At 43.5% G+C, this 22,218-nt stretch overlaps 1 protein-coding gene across 2 annotated transcripts in view; it reads left to right on the top strand.

Moving 5' to 3' along the window:
* The first annotated feature begins 1,121 nt into the window (after nucleotides 1–1,121).
* DHTKD1 (dehydrogenase E1 and transketolase domain containing 1) overlaps nucleotides 1,122–22,218 on the top strand; it is a 41,448-nt gene continuing 20,351 nt past the window's right edge. The window contains exons 1-4 of one of the 2 annotated variants that reach the window (XM_053253427.1): nucleotides 1,122–1,382; nucleotides 12,479–12,634; nucleotides 17,491–17,702; nucleotides 20,907–21,101. In XM_053253427.1, the coding sequence (XP_053109402.1) occupies nucleotides 1,181–1,382; nucleotides 12,479–12,634; nucleotides 17,491–17,702; nucleotides 20,907–21,101 (765 nt within the window). In that variant the 5' untranslated portion in view covers nucleotides 1,122–1,180. The remainder of the gene's footprint in view (nucleotides 1,383–12,478; nucleotides 12,635–17,490; nucleotides 17,703–20,906; nucleotides 21,102–22,218) is intronic. The other variant, XM_053253428.1, reaches the window with a different exon arrangement.

Below are 22,218 nucleotides of genomic sequence, written 5' to 3'. Positions count from 1 at the left end.
CAACAGGGAAATGCAAGGGGAAACCAAATGTGCTTTGCCCAGGGTGCCCCTGACCCTTGGGGAGTCGGTGGAATGTGCCTCTTCTCAGGCACAGGTTATGTGAAACCAAAATAGAACTGTGAATTTTTATATGTTTCTGAAAGGAGAAATATTGTGAAATATATTCTTCCCCCCACCCCCAACCTAGAGGTGCTCTTACCCCTGGACTTCCAGGCTGAAGTCCAGGGCCTCCTGCACCCCAGGGTGGGAGCCCAAATCCTCTTTAGAGACAGAGCAGAGAGTGGGGGGAAACATGTGGGATAGGGATATGTTAAATTGCATGTTGAAATGTTTCCACTAAAGCATATTTGCATAAATATACCTGTTTTATATTCTTACATTCTTGTGAGTTCAGTTGCTGCTTGTGCCCTCAAGAACTCATGTGTTAAAAATACTGTCATGGGGTGTGTGTGTGTGTGTATGTGGGTAGAGGGACAATGCTTAACTTGCGGGAGGGGGGTTCAGCAGGGTGGGGGCAGTGTTCCCTCTAACAGGGATTCCCAGATGTTGTTGACTACAACTCCCACAATCCCCAAGCAAAAGCTGGGGATTCTGGGATTTGTAGTCAACAAGATCTGGGAATCCCTGTTAGAGGGAACACTGGAGAGAGAGAGAGAGTGTGTGTGTGTGTGGCGGGGGTGGCGTGTCCAGGCTCCAAAATTACCTAGCTGCACTTCTGCTCTGCCCCAACCATCTGTGGCTGGACAGGCTTTCTACCTGTCCCCCAAGTGGCTGCCCCCACCACCACCTGCGGTTGGGTGCTTTCTCGCTGCAGCTGGAAGGAGGCGTACAGACGGAGGAGGCAGGCCCCACGCGGGTTGCACACGCAGAGCCCATCCTCCGTCCTCGTGCCCTGATTCAGATTGTGTTAGGAGTGGGATGGAGGCAGGAAGCAGTTTGGTTCTGTTCAATAGTTCTGTTCTCTATTTCCAGAGACGATCCAGAGCCTTTGCGGTCTTGGTCTCGCTCTCTGATTCAAAAGCATTTAAAAAGAAAAAAGAAAAAAGCCAAATAAACCACCCTTCCTATAATGGGCGGGTCTCTGTTCTCTTTCTCTCCCAGCCCAATCAGAATCAGGGGAGTTGCCCATGGCTGGCTGCTGGCTCCGGAGCCAGTTTGGCTAGGGGCAGTCCGGAGTGGAATGGCTGGGGTGGCAGGGCTGGCGGCTTCCGCGCCGGCTCTAGCGCTGGGCAGCGAGATTGGGCTGCTGAGGCCAGCGGCGTTCCTCTCCCTGTGGCGATGGTATCGCACCGAGAGGGGTGTCTACGGTTACAGGCCGAGCCGCAAGGTGGAGAGCGGGGCTGGCGACGGTGCAGAGCAACGGGATCCCTCCCGGAGAGCAGGTCAGCGGGTGCCTGGGTAGTGCTCCTGCAGGACACTCATAAGGGGCTGCCTTCAGCTTGTTGCTCTTTCCATCTTCGGGGAAGGGAGGAGGCAGCCTTACATTGTATTCACAAATGAGTGGGAGAGGGAACAGAGAGGATAATAATAGTAGTTATTATAATTATTCCTTGCTTTTCTGTATATACGCAACGCAAGAGAAATAGACTTGCAGCCTAATCCTATACATGCTTATTAAAAAGTGAAGTCCCACTGACTTCATGGAGTCTTACTCTCAGAACTGTGCTGCTAGAGCGAAGCCAGACAGACGCTTTGTGACTGCAGTCCTATGAGCACGTTTGGGAGTAATTTTCACTGAATATAGTGGCCTTTTCAGAGTACACATGCGTAGCTCAGGCCATGTTCGCTGTCCTGAAAAAAATGTCTCTGAACACACATATTCACTGCCCTGCAAACACATTTTGGAACGTAGCCAGTGTGAGCTCAAGCCTCAAAGCCTTCACTACACTACACTTTATAATGAGTACCTGCCTGTCTTCATACTTGCTCTCCTCCGCGGCCCTATTCTGGGGGAAAAACCTAAAAGGATCCAACAAGCTCCTCGCCTGCTGTGCCATCTCCAAGATGTAATCTGATCTTTAAGCAAATTTATATGTGGGATCAAATCCTATTGCTTTCCCTAGGTCTTCTTAACTTACAGGTTAACATGTGCAGGATTGCTGCCTTCAGCAAAACTGGTGTGTGATGGTTCTAAAGTTTTGGTCAGGATCTAACAGGCTTCCCCACCTTGCCCTCTCCATACACAAACTATAATAGTTTAAAAATAACAACACCTCCCTTTGCTGGCCAACGGTTGTAATAAAAACTGACTGACAACAACACCCACATACATAGATATTAGCAGGACACTGAGGTAGATCACCTCCTTTGTGTTAGCTGGGTCCCAGAAAATGATGGTGCTCTACCCTGTGGAAGTTGTCCTATGGGGGACTGTGAAGACTTTGATTATCTCCCCCATACTTTTGAATATCTACTTGAAACCATTGTTTGAGGTTGTCAGGAGATTTGGGGTGAAGTGTCATCAGTATGCCGGGTGCATGCTGATGACACCCAGCTCTGTTTCTCCTTTCTAATAGAACCAGGCAAGTTGGTAGAAGTTCTGAATGGATAACTAGAAGTAGTGACGTACTGGATGAGGGTGAATTAATTGAAATTCAGTCCAAACAAGAAAGATGTTGATGAGCAGTCTAACACATTGGAAGCTCATAGTTCCTTGGTTCTAAATTAAGTCAGTCTCCGCCTAAGGACCTGGTGCTGCTGGACCCAGAATTGCTCTTGGATTCCCAGGTTGTAGGGGGTTTGGGGGTGTGTTTTTTAACATTTTATATCTCGCTCCTCCTCCAAGGAGCCCAGAGCAGTGTACTACATACTTAGGTTTCTCCTCAAAACAACCCTGTAAAGTAGGTTAGGCTGGGAGAGAAGTGACTGGCCCAGAGTCACCCAGCTAGTATCATGGCTGAATGGGGATTTGAACTTGGGTCTCCCCGGTCCTAGTCCAGCACTCTAGCCACTACACCACGCTGGCTCCACAAGTTGGAACCAAAAGTATCTCATCAGTTTAGGCTGATGCACCAACTACAGCCACTCCTAGAGAAGGATAACCTAGCTACTGGGCAATTCCAAGGGTAATGGAATTCTCATATTACTGTTTTTTCAGTGGAAAAAAAAATCAATATTTTTAGCCAGGAGCACATTTTCAAATCGATATATTTACTCACAGGCAAGATAATGTCTCCTACTATAAGGCCATATTGTTTTGAAAAATCCTTTAATATTATAGATGGAGTCTGAAATGTGCAAAATATGATGATAACAGAATCATCATTTTTGGCCATCCCTTTCTACACTTGATGCAGGTATGTGCAAATTCAGCCCCCAGTGCACAATCTTGAACCAATGGCTATAATTTTTTTCACTGTAAACCACACTCAGTATTCAAAGTTTTGCACTTGTTAATTTTTCTCTTAACTTTTAATTGAATCAGAAGAAAAGCAAACACACCAGTAAACGAATTCTCTTGTGTGGTCACAGGGTCATTTTGTAGTATTGCTTGCTACTCTTCAAGGTAAATAATTAATGAAAAGAAGCAGATCCTGAAGCACATAAATTTACTTAACATTAATTTAACCTTAACATTAAAACGTTAGTTACCTTTGAGGCACTGCATTTGGAAAATTGATATGCTGAATTCAGTTCACGTAGCTTACATGATGGCTGTCAAAAAAAGTTCCTGAAACCAGTGACAGCATCTGGCAATTTCTGAACCACTTGTTGTCTCATTGTCCAACACTGATCTTCCACTGGGGGGAGGAAAATTGTGCTGTGGTTCTAAAGAAAAGAAACATCAATGTCTGACTTTGACACAGAAAAAAATTGACCAATGTCAGCCAACTGAGCCAATCACTAGTTTTTCTGCAACATGTTACAATCTATTGTGGCTGTCCTAAATTGTTAGATTTTCCTGCTAACTCTGTGCAGAACTATTTACTCATCCTGTTACATTCATTTATTCCTACCTCTGCCCAGAGGTGCTCTTACCCCAGACTTCCGGGCTGAAGTCCAGGGCCTCCACAGCCCCAGGGGGCCTCAAAATTCTCTTTAGTCTGTTCTGGATGGTATGGTCACCCAGCCGAGCATTATGATGCTTAATTTGCAGGGGTGGGGGGGGCACTCCAAAGGCCTCTAGGTCCAGGCTCCAAAATTACCTAGGTGCCTATGCAGAGTAATGGTTTTTACATATACATAATATTACATTATACTAACACACACCCACATTTGTATATCCAGGAACTATTTAGGGCAGTGTGTCAGTCCAATAAGACATGCAGTGACATTTTACAATTTTTTTTTTAATCCTGTCCAATGCAAAAATTGTCTGATACAAGGATGTTTTTTAAATCATGTCCAATGCAAAAATTGTCTTAATACAAGGATGTCTTATATTGGGTCAATGAGAGAGTTTGCCTTGCAGTAACACAGAGGCCCTTGCTCAAAGACCTGCTGGCTTCTGCCTTAAGAATACATACACATTTCGTGTAACTTATTTCTCGTTATTATTCATGTTTTAATAAACTAGTATTTTGTTGTCAATGAGTGCTGATTTTTATTAGGCATTTCAGACTTCATGTCCAATATTATGGCTAAGGCACAGGTTAAATATATATAAAGTATTGATTTTCAGACATATCTCTGCAAATTGACACCAGCTTTGGTCTACACCATTTTTAATGTTTCATCTCTTTGTCATGGAATTGCAATTTCATGGAATTGCCCCACTGTATTATACAATGCATTGATGACCTCCAGTTTGATGTACGTACTATAACATGTTCTGCAGCGCTCCACAATATTTATTTATTTATTTATTTAACATATTTTTATACTGCCCCAAACTTACATCTCTGCGTGGTTTACAACAAAACCAGAAAAGTTAAAACATTAGTTAAAATGGATAAATGACCAAAAAGAAATTAAAACATTGGTTAAAATAAATGACAGCAAAAAGTTAAAACATTACAACAATTTAAAACTTTAAAACATTATTTTAAAACAAAGTTAAATTGTTCGGTGGTCTTGATTGCTGAGCCACAGTTGTGGTCCCAGCAGCCATGGGATGAGCTCAACCAGCGGCCCCCTACCCCTCTGCTAATGTGCGCATGTGTCAGCATGTGCCAGCCACACACCCTGCATATGACATCATATGCAGGGGCATGGCCACCAGCAGAAAGATGGGTGAGATGCCCGTCTGCTTACTTGGCGCCTTGTACGTGTGCCGTGGTTCTTCAGCTACCGCATGGCACAGGAAAGGGAAGTGCAGGGTTGCTGGTTTGGCCCTGTGTAGCCAAGGTACTCTGTACACCATGACAATTCAGTAGCCTCAGCCTTCCTTATAACTTTGGAAATAGGGAGGGATGGGGATTGCTGTAAGGGATTACTGTTAGAGGGGTAATCTCTGCCTCCCTCTCTAGCTCCAAAGCTGGGAGGAAGGCTGGGCTCACTTATTCCCCTTGCCACAAGGCAGTAGCCCCTTTGCTATCAGTAGTGACCTTAAATGTGAAGGGCTTGATTATTTATGTAGGGGGGGGGGAACAAAAACAACCCCCCCCAAAAAAAGATCCACCCACCAAACTAAACACACACAACCTAGTCCAATAAATCTGTTGTGAAAAATATATGCAATGTATACCAAGACAAAGCCATGCAGGGGTGCACCAAAGTAATTGGGGAGCTTGGACCACCCAGCCACGAGCCCCCCCTGCCCCACAGAAGACCCTCCCTCCGAAATCTCACCCCGCCAAAGCTCTGCTTTTTAAAAACATGCTTACCACGGCTGAGGGGTGGCTGCGGGGAGTGGGGGGGAGAGTGGAGCAGTCCTTCTCCCTCCCCACTCTCCCAGCGGCAGCAACCAGGAGAGATGCTGGACCCATCCATTCGGGCCAGCATCTTCAAGAAACTGAGGCGTGCCTGTGCAGTTTAAAGATTGTTGCAAGCCTGTGACGGCATGGGTTGGCTAAGATCTCCTCTGCGCAGGTGTGCCTTGCAGTTTCTTAAAGATGCTGGCCCGAATGGATGGGTCCAGTGTCTCTCCTGGTTGCCACTGCCAGGGGAGGGGGGAGGGAGAAGGACTGCTACACTCCCCCCTCCCCGCAGCCATCCCTCTGCCACGGTAAGCATTTTTAAAGAAGTGGCGCTTTGGCGAATGTGGGGCGGCTGCTGGAGGCCCCTGGCCCCGGCCATATGAAGCACCCCCCATACCTTGAAGGACCAGACCTGGTCCCCAAGGTCCGGGGGTTAGTGTGCCTCTGAAGCCATGATAAATGATATTGGAGAAACAATTGTAAATCATGGGGAAATAATAAAGTTCATGATGTGGAGAATGATAGGATGCATAAGTAAAGTCCATACAATGGTGACTCGGTGACCTCCGTTTCGAAATATCTTTTTCAAGTAGAAGTTTGTCTTGGTGAAATGGCACTGGTCCACATTCTTCAATGTCCTCATACAAACCCTTCTAGAATGTTCATACAAACCCTTCTAGAATGTTCTTTCACTCAAGCAAATTCTCATCAGATACAAAGATCATCTTTGTATCTAATGAGAATTTGCTTGAGTGAGATGAGTATCTTTGTATCTGATGAGAATTTGCTTGAAAATTGAAAAAAATATCTTTATCAACTTTATCCATACCATTCATGATTTTATAGACTATCATGTTTCCCCTCAGTTATTTTTTTTCTAAACTAAAAAGCCCCAGATTTCATAGCCTTTTATCTCGTAAGGAAGGTGCTCTAGTCCCCGATCACCTTGGCTGGCCTCTTCTGAACCTTCTCCAGTTTTATTATGTTCTTTCTGAGGTATGGTGACCAGAACTGTACACAGTACTCCAAATGTGGCCGCACCATAGTTTGGTATAAGGGCATTATAATATTAGCAGTTTTATTTTAAATCCCTTTCCTAATGATTCTAAGTGTGGAATTGGGCTTTTTCACAGCTGCCGCACATTGATTCGGCACTTTCAATGAGCTATCCACCATGACCCCAAGATCCCTTTCCTGGTCAGTCACCAACAGCTCAGACCCTATCAATGTATATGTGAGGCTGGGTTTTCTTTTTGCCCCAATATGCATCTCTTTACACTTGCTGACACTGAACCGCATTTGCCAATTTGTTGCCTTCTCCCCCAGTTTGGATAGATCCTTTTGGAGCTCCTCACAATCTCTTTTGGATTTCACTATCCTAAATAGTTTGGTGTCATCTGCAGATTTGGCCACATCACTACTTACCCCAACTTCTAGATCATTTATGACTAAATTAAAAAGCAGTGGCCCCAGTATAGATTCCTGGGGGGCCTCACTTCCCTCCATTTAGAGAACTGTCCATTTATACCTACCTTTCATTTGCTGACCTTCAACCAGTTACAAATCCACATGAGAATTTGTCCCCTTATCCCATGATGGCTACATTTTCTCAAGAGTCTATACTATATCAACTGGATCACCTTTATCCACATTCCTGTTGACACTCTCAAATAACTGCAAAAGGCTGGTGAGGCAAGATTTACCTTTGCATGGTGGTTCTCTTTCTGCAGGGCCTGTTCTTCTATCCTTAACAATTTTATCCTTGAGAATGCTTTCCATCAATTTGCTGCAACAGACGTTAAGCTAACTGGCCTGTAATTTCCCGGATCCCCTCTGCATCCCTTTTTGAAAATCACTGTTACATTGGCTACTTTCCAATCCTCTGGTACAAGAGCCTGATTGTAGGCATAAGTTATATATTTTTGCAAGAAGCTTGGCAATTTCACATTTGAGTTCTTGAAGGACTCTTGCGTGGATGTCATCTGGCTCTGGTGGTTTGTTATTTTTTAATTTTTCCAGTTTAGGGCGTCATATCTCATCACCCTATAAGACTCAGTTCTTTAGCTTCTGTCCTTGAGAAGCTCGGTTCAGGCATTGGTATACGCTCAGTATTGTCTGCCGTGAAGATAGATGCAAAGAACTTGTTTAGCTTCTCTGCAATCTTCTCCATATCCTCCTTAATAATCCCTTTCACTCCCTCATCATCTAACCATCCAACCGCCACTCTGGCAGGTTTCCTGCTTCTGATGTATTTAAAGACGTTTTTGTTATTCCCCTTGATACTTTTAGCTAAATGTTCCTCACACCCTCTTTTCACATCCCTTATGGTCTCCTTACAGTTCTTCTGCCAGAGTTCTTCTGCCAGAGTTCCTTGCTGTTCTCTTCATTTGGGCAGGCTTTCCAATTTCTGAAGAGGAAGCACCCACACACACCTTATAGCTTCCTTGACTTTACTTATTAGCTATGCTGGCATCCTCCCAGACTTGGTGGTACCTTTCCTCCTTTTTGGTATACATTCTAACTGGGCTTCTATTATTGTGGTTTTAAATAAACTCCATGCATTCTGTATAGCAAAGTGCATGGAACTGGTTTGTCCAGTTCGGTTTGAATTGACTCTTCCAGTTCCGAGTTCAGCTGTACTGGGTCCAGTTTGGCCATCGAACTGGGCTGAACCAGTTCATGGGCTGGTTTGAGGATACTTGTAAAGGGGAATCCTCAAGGATTCCTTTAGAAGTAAAGGGGACATTCCCTTTTCCCTATCCTACGGCCAGTCAGTGGGGTGGGAGAGAGAAAGGGGCCTTCGTACCTTTAGCCAAGGCCACAGTGGAGGTAGTGAGGCAGTGGCCAAGACATCGGAGGCATTGGTGAGGGCTCCTCCAAACCCCCTGCCAGCCTCCTGAATGACAGCCTGGGCCGGCTGCAGGCCTGTTCAGATCTTCACACGTGCACAGAGGCCCAAACCGGGCTGTAGCCGGCCTGGGCTGTCATTCAGGAGGCTAGTCTGGGGCTTGGAGGAGCCCCCATCACCCCTTGGATGTCTCTGCCTCCGCAGCCTTTGCTAAAGGTACAGCTCTGTCTCTCTTTGATGCCTCCCCGATTTCCTTCTGCAACTCCTGGTCACTGCCAGCATTTTGGTCAGGAGGGTGATAGCACGTCCCTACTAACACATTTCTTCAGTTCTTGTATTGCCACCCTCAGAAGTTATGTGAAGCATACCAGTCTTCCTAGGTTTTCTAGCTTGTAAGGTTTTATCCCTTCCTTAACATACAGTGCCCCTTCTTGTCCTTTCCATAGAATTTGTGTCCAGGAATAGCAGTGTCCCATTGGTTCTCACTGTTCCAACATGTGTCCATTATACGCACTATATCTACGTTTTCATTAGCAACCAACCACTCTAGCTCACCCATCTGTTCCTTGAGGTTTCTGGCATTGGCATATAAGCACCTATATGTTGCATCTCTTACCTGGTCTGTGCTATCTTTCTTATGGCCATTTGATCTCTTTGACCAGCTAGCACATCCTTCTGACTGCTCTTTATCTGGTTCTACTCTGTCCCCTTCTGGTTTATCTGAAGCATTTACTCCCTCACACCTTAAGGGATGGCATTTGCTGAACTGGATAGTGCCGAGTTCCTGTTGGCCATCCCCCAGGTGCCACTTTAAAAGCTGCTCTGTGACCTTTTTGATTTTAACCACCAGCAGTCTGCTTCCATCTTGGTTCAAGTGGAGCCTGTCCCTTCTGTACAGGCTTTGCTTGCCCCCAAATGTATCCCAGTGCCTAACAAATCTTAACCCCTCCTCCCGGCACCACCATTTCATCCACACCCCTCCGCGCTGCCACTCTTGCTGGCCCTGCACGTGGAACAGGTAGCATTTCTGAGAATGCTACTTTCAGGGCTCTGGACTTCAAAATGCTACCTAGCAGCCTAAATTTTGTTTATGTTAAACTTTGCTTTATTCTATTTATAGTGTTGATAGTGGTTTAGATACAGCACAGTACACCACTGATCCAAGAGTTGGGTACACACACTCATTCTGTGCATCCCCAAACCATGTTATCATTTCTACTGAGTGCTCCTTGGAGGAAGAGTGGGATATAAATGTAGTAAATAAATAAATACCAAGCTCACCTGGCTTTCATGGCGCCTAAGAATTGCATCAATGCTGCAGCAACAAGCTTCCTATTGGGAATAACGGAAGCTCATCACTGCAGCAATGACACAGTAGTGAGAGAGCCTCTGCAAGCTTGACAGACACGAGGATGTGGTTTGAGGATGCAGGGAGTAAATATGCTCACGCCACTTTTCAGATGGCAGGGCGCTGCACTGCATGTAAGGCAGTTTTTTTCTGTTTTGACATTAACTTTTTGCCTGCTTCTCTGAAACTGGTTTTTTTAAAAAACAGTTTATGAGAAGCAGGTAATAAGTTGATGTTGAAAACAGAAGAAACTGGCTTCAGCAGATTACAGTCCATTTGTAATAAAAATTAAATAACATTTAAAAGTAAATTTCTACTTTTGGACTAATGGTCTCAATAAATTATACTTCAAAATGTAATATACCAAACATGATTAATGTTATAAGCAAAGCAAGTTATTCATAATAAATTCTCCTAAAGAAAAAATGTGTCTTTAGACCTGTAAAGTGTGCTTTAAAAAAAAAAGTATTGCATATATTTCAGTTTTCCCAAAAACTTCCCTTTGTGGGATGGGAATTGAAATAAACCAGGCTTTTTTCATGACTTAAAATTTCTGGAAATTTCACATCTGTAGTGCCAAATCCCTTCTTTGTCTGAAATTAAATTTGCAGGACTTTCTCAATAACCACCATGCTTTGGATGTCCTCTCCAAGGAAGCCCACTAGACTGGTTATATACTCACCATCTGAAAAGCAGTTAAACACCTTTATATTTCACTACTAATATTACTACTTCGGCAGGGGCAAATATTTATATATCACTTTCAACAAAAGTTCCCAAGGTGGTTTACATAGAGATAGATAGATAAATAAATAAATAAATAAATAAGGCTTCTGTCCCAAAAAGGCTCACAATATAAAATAATCCTAAAATAGACACCAGTAACAGCCACTGGAGGGATGCTGTGCTTCAGTTGGGTAGGGCCAGTTGCTCTCCCCCTGCTCAATTAAGAGAATCACCACTTTAAAAAGGTGCCTCTTTGCTCAGTTAGCAGGGAAACTAGGTGTTTGGGAATTCAGGTGGATATTATCTTAATTGACTGTTTCTATTGCTCTGTTGTGTTCTATTTGGTATTTTATTCAATCTATTTATTTGCCCTATATGTTAAGGAGAATGACCTGAAAACAGTGGTGCACCAGCTGGTAACATCCACGTTGGACTACTGCAATGCGCTTTATGTAGGGCTGCCTTTGCATGTTGTTCGGAAACCTCAGTTAATTCAAAATGCGGCAGCCATATTGGTCTCTGTGGTATGCCGGAGAGACCACATGATGCCTGTTCTCAAACAGTTGCACTGGCTGCCAGTATGTCTCCGGGCAAAGTACAAAGTGCTAGTTATTACCTTTAAAGCCCTGACTGGCCTAGGCCTGGGTTACCTGAAGGAGCGCCTAACTCTACAAGATCCCTACCGCTCATTGAGATCATCAGGAGGGGTTCATCTTCGGGTGCCACCGGTTCATCTGGTGGCAACCTGGGATAGGGCCTTCTCTGTTGTCACTCCTAGGTTGTGGAGCGTGCTCCCCATGGATATAAGTGGATTGTCTTTGTTGGAAGCCTCCAGGAGAGCCACAAAGACCCATCATTTTAGCCTGTCTTTTACTGATATTTAGTTTCAATGTTATCTAGTTTTAATTGTAATTTTAATGTGCTTTTAATGGGTTTTTGTTTTTATTTTAATGTGAACTACCCTGAGCCACTTTTGGAAGGGCGTTATATAAATCTAAGTGAGTGGTAGGATAACAAAGAATCTCTAGTAGACACCTGCCGGTAAGATTAGAAAGCCATTGCTAGTCTAAACTGACAATACTGAGATAGATAGACTAATGGCATTAGGCACCTTCATATATTCAGTTGTGCTAGAAATTTTGCTTGCCAGCATTGGCGCATGAGATGTTAGTAATAATCCAGGGCTGCGCAGCTTCAGCCACCCAGCTGCTGTTGGACTACAACTCCCATCACCACTGACTATTGGCCACTGTAGCCAGGGATGATAGGAGTTGTAGTCCAACAACAGTTGGAGGTCCAAAGTTGTGCAGCCCTGTAATAAGCTAACTGTAAATTATTATGTTTGCTCAAAAGACAGCTACATTGCTGATAGTTACCAGTATTCATTGTGTTCATTGAGCTTCAGTTTATGCTAGGGCTTCCTTGTCTACTTCCCTGACAGCTTCATGTATATATGCCTTTGAGCATGCAAAACACTCCTTTTTACTAAAACAAATGAAACATCCTGGTCAGATGGAAACTCCATGGATGCATTAGAGTATCCATAGAGTTCTGTATTGGCGGAAAAAATTTCCCGTGGAAACATCAAAATTGAAATACCATCAGCTGAAAATACTGGTATATGTTTAATATCAAATTAGCATAATGGACAGTAAATCTGGAGGGACTTGAACTCTTTTTAGCTTGCTTCCGCACTGTTTCAAATGATGCCATGCATTTACACACTAGCTAAAGTGGTTTATGTTTCCTTTTCTTCAGTTGATCATGGGCTGGCTCGTTTAGTGGCTGCATACCATGAGCATGGCCACAAAGCTGCTAAAATTAACCCTTTATTTACTGGCCAGGCTGTGATGGATATGGTACCTGAAATTCAAGTTCTGACAGAAGCTCTTCAAGGACCCTTCAATACAACAGGTAGGATCAGTTTTAGTTAAGCTGGACAAATAGTTTCTTCGCTAAGTACATTGAGCTTTTTCTGGTTAATGTGTGCTGATGATTTAGTGGACTAGTTCATCTGAAGGAAGCTCAACAAGATGGGCTTCATGACTACTGTTTATTGGACATGCTGTCAACATCAGATGAGGGGTAGTGTTTCCTGTAACAGGCTTTCTCAGAAGTTGTTGACTACAACTCCCATAATCCCTAGCCAAAGGCCATTGCAGCTAAGGATGCTGGGAGTTGTAGTCAGCAACATCTGGAAACCTTTGTTATAGAGAACACTGTTGGGGAAGGGAAAATTGAATGCACGTTAGTCATTGTGGAGTGATATGCTATGCAGTACATTTACCCAGATGTGTTCTACTGAGCCACATAGTCTTGGTCTCATCAGAAACCCTGCTTCAGCATGTGTATATCTTTCTAACCTATTGTTGCTCTGGCAGGATATAGAATAGTAGTAAGCAATAGTTTTTAAATATTGTAGTAAGAGATGCCAAGGTGCAATGATATGCAACCTAATTTTACTGATGCTTATTTGGAAGTAAATACCACTGGATTCAGTAGGACACTCCCAGATGTGTGCACATACAATTGCAGCCTAAAGCACTGAAATGAAAAATAAATAAATCAAAAGATAGTCAGTTTTTGTTCCCAACTCTGCTTTATGTTAATGTTATAAGTCTCAGTCTATACATATTTAATTTTGTATATCTAGGAATAATCTATATTTATCATTTTTTGAAGTTACTAAGAGAACTGTGACACAAAATTGTAGGTGATTCAGTCTATGAAATCTCTGGTATGCAAATATTGTATATTATAGTGATTCATATGTACCCGTCGCAATGTGGAAATAACTTCTGTGTGAACATAATGTAGTGGTAATATCTATAAAGAACCACATGGTTTCAGTGAATGACATAATTTCTTCGCCCATCACTATTGTTAGCCATTAGGGAAGGACAATACTAACATGGCAAGAACAATATAATTCCCTCAACTCTTGGGGTTCCTGAAATACTCAGTGCAGTGTACATCCTGAGAAGAGAACCCTCAGTGCCAGATCAGTGATTGAAACAGACAGGCAATGTCCAAAGTAATATATATGATGAATATTTATATACCACTTTCAACAAAAGTTCCCAAAGCAGTTTACATAGAAGTGAATGAACGAATGAATGAATGGATAAATAAATAAAATGGCTCCCTGTCCCCAAAGGGCTTACAATCTAAAAAAAGAAGCATAAGCTAGCAATAGCCACTGGAGGGATGCTGTACTGGGGATGGATGGGGCCAGTTGCTCTCCCTCTGCTAAATAAAGAGAATCACCACTTTTAAAAAATGCCTCTCTGCTCAGTTAGCAGGGGAAACTAATAAAACTACTTTGATGGGTAGATTAAATATGTATAGACTGAGACTTATAACATTAACATAAAGCAGAGTTGGGAACAGCCGATGGGAGCTGGGCAGTATCCCATTTGGCAAAAGCCATCTTTTAAAGTGTGAGGCTGCAAAGAATGCAAATAAAACAGAAGGGGATGGAGCAAAACCACATAAAGAGCAGATGGGAGCCTGTGCCAGCAGGTCAAAGAGTCAAAAGAGTAGCATACATCAGGGGAGAGATTCAGCATATAGGGGCTTGTATGCCAATGCCAGAAGCCTCCGAACCAAGATGGGTGAGCTGGAGTGCTTGGTTGCTAACGCAAAAATAGACATAGTGGGCATAACAGAAACATGGTGGAACAGTGAGAACCAGTGGGACACTCTTATCCCTGGGTATAAACTCTACAGAAAGGACAGGGAGGGGCGCCTTGGAGGAGGGGTAGCACTGTATGTTAAAGAAGGGATAGAATCTAATAAGCTAGAAAACCTAAGTGGACTGGAGTCCTCCACAGAAACCCTGTGGGTGACTATACAAGGTCGGAAAGGAAACGTGCTACTGGGGACGTGCTATCGCCCTCCGGATCAAAATGATGACAGTGACTGGGAGTTTCAGGAGGAAATCAGGGAGGCGTCAAGGAGAGGCAGGGCTGTAATAATGGGTGATTTCAACTACCCACACATAGACTGGGTAAATTCACATTCAAGTCAGGACAAAGAGGTCAAATTTCTAGATACGCTAAATGACTGTGCCCTAGAACAGTTGGTCCTGGAACCAACCAGAGAGAAGGCGACCTTAGATCTACTTCTGAGTGACACCCAGGACCTGGTGCGTGATGTCAGTGTCATCGACCCTTTAGGGAACAGTGACCACAGTGCCATCAAATTCAGCATACATGCGGGGAGAGAATCACCAAGGATGTCTAACACGGACATTTTGAATTTCAGAAGAGGAAACTTCTCCAAAATGAGGAGTATGGTGAAAAGAAAGCTGAGGGGGAAAATCAGGAGAGTCATTTCGCTCCAGAGTGCATGGAGTTTACTCAAAACCACAATACTAGAAGCCCAGTTAGATTGTATACCCCAAAGGAGGAAAGGTACCACTAAGTCCAGGAGGATGCCAGCATGGCTAACGGGTACCGTCAAGGAAGCCATAAAAGGGAAGAAGACTTCCTTCCGAAATTGGAAGGCCTGTCCAAACGAAGAGAACAAAAAGGAACACAAACTCTGGCAAAAGAAATGCAAGGTGACAATAAGGGAGGCAAAAAGAGAGTTTGAGGAACATTTAGCCAAAAGTATCAAGGGGAATAACAAAAACTTCTTTAAGTACATCAGAAGCAGGAAACCTGCCAGGGAGGCGGTTGGGCCATTAGACAATGAGGGAGTGAAAGGGATTATTAAGGAGGATATGGAGGTTGCAGAGAAACTGAATGAGTTCTTTGCATCTGTCTTCACGGCAGAGGATACTGAGCATATACCTGTTCCTGAACCAGGCTTTTTAGGGATGGAGGCTAGAGAGCTGAGTCAGATAAAAGTGACAAGGGATGATGTTCTAAACTGTCTGGAAAAACTGAAAGCTAACAAATCACCAGGGCCGGATGGCATCCATCCAAGAGTCCTCAAAGAACTCAAATGTGAAATTGCTGACCTTCTTGCTAAAATATTTAACTTATCCCTGAAATCGGGCTCTGTACCAGAGGACTGGAGAGTGGCAAATGTAACACCAATTTTCAAAAAGGGATCCAGGGGAGATCTGGGAAATTACAGGCCAGTTAGCCTAACATCTGTTCCAGGCAAATTGATGGAAAGCATCCTCAAGGATAAAATTGTAAAGCACCTAGAAGAACAGGCCCTGCTCGGAGTGAGCCAGCATGGCTTCAGCAAAGGTAAATCTTGCCTCACCAACCTTTTGGACTTCTTTGAGAGTGTCAACAAGTGTGTGGATCAAGGTGATCCAGTTGACATAGTCTTCCTGGACTTCCAAAAAGCTTTTGACAAAGTTTCTCATCAAAGGCTCCTGAGGAAACTAAGCTGTCATGGGATAAAGGGACAAGTACATGTGTGGATTGCTAACTGGTTGAAAGACAGGAAACAGAGGGTAGGTATAAATGGAGAGTTTTCACAATGGAGGGAAGTAAGAAGTGGGCTCCCCCAGGGATCTGTACTGGGACCGGTGCTTTTTAATGTATTCATAAATGATCTAGAAGCAGGGGTAAGCAGCGACGTGGCCAAATTTGCAGATGATACCTAACTCTTCTGGGTAGTGAAATCTCAAACGGATTGTGAGCAGCTCCAAAAGGATCTCTCCAACCTGGGGGAGTGGGCGACAAAATGGCAAATGCAGTTCAATGTTAGCAAGTTTAAAGTGATGCACATTGGGACGAAAAACCCCAACTTCAAGTATATGCTGATGGGATCCGAGCTGTCGGTGACGGACCAGGAGAGGGATCTTGGGGTTGTGGTGGACAGCTCGTTGAAAGTGTCGACTCAATGTGCGGCAGCTGTGAAAAAGGCAAATTCCATGCTAGGGATCATTAGGAAGGGGATTGAAAATAAAACGGCTAACATTATAATGCTCTTATACAAAACTATGGTGCGACCACACTTGGAGTACTGTGTACAGTTCTGGTCACCACATCTTAAAAAGGACATTGTTGAACTGGAGAAGGTACAGAAAAGGGCAACCAAGATGATCAGGGGACTAGAGCACCTTTCCTATGAGGCAAGAGTACAACACCTGGGGCTTTTTAGTTTAGAAAAAAGATGACTGCGGGGAGATATGATAGAGGTCTATAAAATCATGCATGGTGTGGAGAAAGTGGAGAGAGAGAGATTCTTTTCCCTCTCACACAACACTAGAACCAGGGGTCACTCCATGAAATTGATTGCCAGAAGGTCTAGGACCAACAAACGGAAGTACTTTTTCACACAACGCGTGATCCACTTGTGGAACTCTCTGCCACAGGATGTGGTGACAGCCAACAACCTGGATGGCTTTAAGAGGGGTTTGGATGACTTCATGGAGCAGAGGTCTATCAATGGCTACTAGTCGGAGGGCTGTAGGCCACCTCCTGCCTCAAGGGCAGGGTGCCTCTGAGTACCAGTTGCAGGGGAGTAATGGCAGGTGAGAGGGCATGCCCTCAACTCCTGACTGTAGGCTCCCAATGGCATCTGGTGGGCCACTGTGCGAAACAGGATGCTGGACTAGATGGGCCTTGGGCCTGATCCAGCAGGGCTGTTCTTATGTGTGTTCTCATCTGACATTTAGGAATTGCAGATCTATCACCTGGCAATGTGTTACATCAGAACATGTATGGATTACTTTTCTAAAAGGAGGACTGTGAAATTTTTTAAGATTATTGACACAGTGATGAAAGAGCACCTTTGTGCTTGATGGTGTTCCTGTTTGCTTAGAGGATAAATGTAAATCTATGACATAACTTTTATTCCAGGGCTTTTGAACATGGGAAAGGATAAAGCATCCCTAGAGGATGTATTGTCTTATCTGGACCATATGTACTGTGAACACATATCTATAGAAACTAGCCAGTTGGCAAGCTTGCAAGAAAGAGAATGGATTGCGAAACGATTTGAAGAACTGAAACAGGAAGCATTTACTACTGAAGAAAAAAAGCATTTGTCCAAGCTCATGTTAGAATCTCAGGTGAATTGTATAAAAGTGTGGGAGAGGGAAGGGGAGAGAGTCATTTATCCTGTTGGTAACAAAAACCCCTAAGACTGTGATTAAAGGTTTATTAGTTTATTAGTATGAAAAAAGGCAGCTGCTCAATTATCTGGCTGAAAATGTGGAATATCTTAATGCAATTGATATTTTCAAGATATGAAGCCCTTTCTCCCCTCAACTAAATGCCAATGAATACTTTGTTTCTTGAATTGGAATATGAACATAATTGTCTTTTGGCATGTTCTATTAGTGCTAAGGATGCTTTTATGGGCAACAGTTTTGATAATCCAATTTAATGCTTTCTGTGCTACAAAAATGCATGTTTTTGGTCTAGTGGCTATGTAACGATCAGGAGGGGAGACAAAATCCCTGCTTTAGCTGTGAGGAGTCCCAGGTAGGCTGCCTCTATCCACTTTTTATATCAGCAGATTCACCCTTCCAAGGGAATATTCTGGGACAGTAAGGTGGAAAACCCCTCCCTACAAGAAAGGCTTGAGTAGTCTGAGGCCTTCAGGAGCATGTGACTAGGGCAGGACTCAATAAGGAATAACACTCTTTAACAGCCAGGGCTTATTAATAATTAGATGATAAGGAAAACTATAGAGGCATCAACAATCGATGCTTCCATTCAAGTAAAACCCTTCCCCAGGAACTACAAGAACCATGCTGTCAGATCCAAGCACTTAAACAAAAATAAATTCCCTGATGCGTCTAGCTAAACTGGTCCCTCTCCTTCCTAGTTACTTCCAGGTAAGGAACTTGCAGCTGATTCCCAGCACAAGGCTTTTAGACTTCCTTTGTCCTACAGTAGTTTTAAAAATTTAAAAAATTATTTTTATTTTTATATTTATATCCCACTCTTCCCCCACAGAAGAGTTATGTGATCAGACCTCATGGAGAGGCCTCCAGTAGCGGTGTGTAAAGGGGAATCCTTAATGGGTTCCCCTTTACAAGCTCTAGAATGGGTCAAACCAGTTCAACCTGGTTCTATGCATGAACTGAACTGCTGGCCAGTTCGCCAGAACCAGTATGCGGACCAGGTTGCTCAGGTCAAGTCTGGTTTTGACTTGAACTGAACCGCCTGGCACTGTTCCATGCACATCCCTAACCTCTAGGGCAGAACTGCCCTCTAACACATCCCTCCCCTACTTTTCTATAGGTTGTTCAGTAAATCCTGCTGCCTACTCTCGACTGGACCACAGGGGTTTGATTCTCCCAAGCTTTGTTCCTTATTTGGAGAGGCCCATCTTCCAAGCAGTTACTCTAATTGAGGCCTAGTCCTTCCTCATGCCTGACTATCACTACAGGCTCCCTTCCCTTTTAGATAAGTTTAGTTTAGTTTGGTTGGAGAGTCTAGTTGCAACAGAAATATCCATTTGTTTGAGCTACACAAGTAATCTTTTGCAGGAAAAAGACATGGGAAGCACTTCCATCCATAGAACAGAGTTATAATACATTGTGATCCCAGTCTTTTGCACTTCAAAGGCACCTGAGCCTTCCAATCATGGAAACAATCTTCATCATGCTTATGAAGCTTGCCTCTTCAAATTCATGGAGAGTACAGAGGGTTGGTGATGCTTTTTGAATGCATCAGCACCAGAATGGGACTTGAGGGCATGTTCTCAGGGTGCTGTATGCAAGTACAGTGCCCACCCCCCACCATGCTTTTTAAATGTTTGAAGAAGCTTATATCAACACACAAACCAAATCCTTATTACAAAAATGTCAGCCTGTCCATTCACTCTGGAATACAAGAAATTTCATGTAGTCATTTACCATGTATATTTTGCCCAGAAGATCTCTTTCAGTGGCTTAAATGATGTAATAATCTAGCTGTAGGTGTGTGCACAAACCAGAACTCATGGTTAGGTTCGAATCTGAATCCAATTAGAACCAAACTGCATGCCACCAAACCAGTTCTGGTCCATTTGACTGAACCTGTTTGGCGGTTCAGCTATACTTGTAAAGCGGAATCTAGTGAGGATTCCCCTTTATAAGTAAAGGGATGTGGGAGTCTACGAAGGGGTGGCTGTGGGGAGGCAGTGAGAAAAGTAATGTAAAGTGCAGTGCAGCTGCTCATCCCCACAGCGCTGCCCAAGCGCACGGTAATCTGTATTTACCAAGCCGCCTGCATGGCAGCAGCACAGCTGCGGCCTCTGCAGATGCCCGGAGGCCATTTGCATGGCCTCCATGCATGCGGGGAGGCTGCAACTGTGCTACTGCAATGCAGGCGGCTCGGTAAACATGGATCGTCATGCGCTTGGGCAGTGCCTGCGGGGCAGTGGTGATGCCGGCCAGTAAGCTCTGTACACTACTTTTCTCGCTGCCACCCCAACTCTCTTCAATGCTGAACTGGTTCGCCATGAACCAGGCTTGGTTCCATTTGATCACAGACCGAACCACCCCCGGTTTGGTTCGTAGTCGAGCTGCCGAACTGGCGCAGTTCAAAGTGAACCAGTTTGGCATCGAACGGTTTGTGCACACCCCTATCTAGCTGCTCCAGAAATCAGTGGTATTATGTTTTTCCATGTCTGTGCTTACAAAATATATACCCATTATAAACTTTTAAACATACATTTGGATTCCTCCTATAGCAATACAAGTGCTGTAATTTTTGCTAATCTTACTGAGCAATGCATTGGGAATGAAATCAGTGTGGATCCTAAGCAATATGGAGTCAATCATTTTTTTTAACCTTCTATATTTTTGTCAATCTTCTATAATTTTTAGACATTGAATTATCTCTCTCTTTTTGCTTTACACATCAGGAAAATGCCATGGGTTTGCATACTTTCTCTTTTCCAGTCCTGCACAAATTTTTGTCTCCCTTCCTTAGGTTGCTTTAACTGTCTGTATCTGTGCTAACCAAGCTTGTCCTCATTACTGTAGTTTGAAACCTTTGGTTGGAGTGGGTTCACAAACTATGGTTAAAGTCAGTCATGGCTAGGATTAACCATGGTTACCACTGATGCATGCATAATACTACATTAAGAAAACCATGGAAGGGAGAGGGAAATTCATGCAGATGGGGGGATAAGGAAGGGAGAGCACAAGCATGTGACACACTCCCTGTCTCCTTATCATGGTTAGAAGTTTGGGATTGTTAAAGATCTGTACTGGGCTTGAGGCACTATCAAAGATACAGTTTTCTTTTTTAAAATCTTCACAATTTGCATTTTACAGGAATTTGATCATTTTTTAGCCACAAAGTTTGCCACTGTGAAAAGATATGGTGGTGAAGGAGCAGAAAGCATGATGGGTTTTTTTCATGAATTGTTGAAAATGTGCTCATACAGTGGAGTGACAGATATTGTTCTTGGAATGCCTCATCGAGGCAGACTCAATCTCCTCACGGGGCTTCTTCAGTTTCCACCTGAGGTAAGCAACAGATTTTTCTTTTGGACATGACTAACTTCAGGTTTAGAAAAAAACACATCCCTATAAAGTTGGTGGTAAAGGCTGATTAATTCTAATGGCCTTAGATTTCCCCCCTCTTAAATGTGTTTAGATCCTCTTTTGCCAACCCAAATGTGAGACCACAAATATTTCAACACATTTTTTCAACAAATTTATATTTCAACAATTAAATATTTCAATAAATTTATTCTGCAGTTTTGGAAGTCATTTTTGAGAAATGCCTTCTGAAAAAGGTTAATATGTTGGAAAGCCCAAAGAACTGGAGGTGAAACAGAGCCTAATACTGTGAGGTATTAAACTAAGTGTTAAACAGAAATAGCAGAACATCCAGCATTGCCTCTGTGACATGGCTACTTAGGCTCTAGTTCAAAAGTAATGTTTGGCATATAAGGATCACTGGAAATGCTTTCACATAGCAATGGCTCCATGCAGAGGTTGTGTTTGAAAGCCGCTTCCTGTGTGGTTTGGTGCCATCCTGAGAGATTCCATGCCAGTGCACCCTGGTGTTGCAGACACTGGCATGAAGACTCCAGAGAGTATGGATGGAGTGGTGAAGTTGGGTCAAACAGATCTGGGTTCAAATCTCCACTGAATTATGATCCTCAATGGATAGCCTTAAGATTCATAAGAGAGATTGATTGGCCCATTTCACAGTGGTGTTATAAACATAAAATGGGATAACCCATGTATGCTCTCCTGAATTCTCTAAAGGAAGTATGGGATATAAACATGATAAAGAAATCTTCAGGCTATTCAGCCATTTTGTGTGGTAAGCATTTCACATGTTTTGACCTCCTAGTGGAGCCACTGCCATGCAGAAATAATTTTCAACACACTCCATGTGGGTAGCCTCTATCTAGGCAAGTCACCTATCTATCCTGTCCCCCTCTTGGAGGGATTTCTGACTGAGTGTAGAATGCAGGGGGGCTTTGGTTATCTTTGTGGATGAAGTTGGGCTGAGATAAAAAATTGGGGGAGAGGTCTGTATGAGATCTGAAACACTAAAGCAGGGTCAGAAGACATGTGCAGTGCCCCAAACATTTGGGAACTCTTGAAACAGACAACTGTTGTTCATCTG

The sequence above is a fragment of the Hemicordylus capensis genome, chromosome 5, assembly GCF_027244095.1.
Source record: "Hemicordylus capensis ecotype Gifberg chromosome 5, rHemCap1.1.pri, whole genome shotgun sequence".
Lineage (NCBI taxonomy): Eukaryota > Metazoa > Chordata > Lepidosauria > Squamata > Cordylidae > Hemicordylus > Hemicordylus capensis.
The sequence above is the reverse complement of the archived record's forward strand: the minus strand, read 5'-3'. Positions and strand labels throughout refer to the sequence as shown.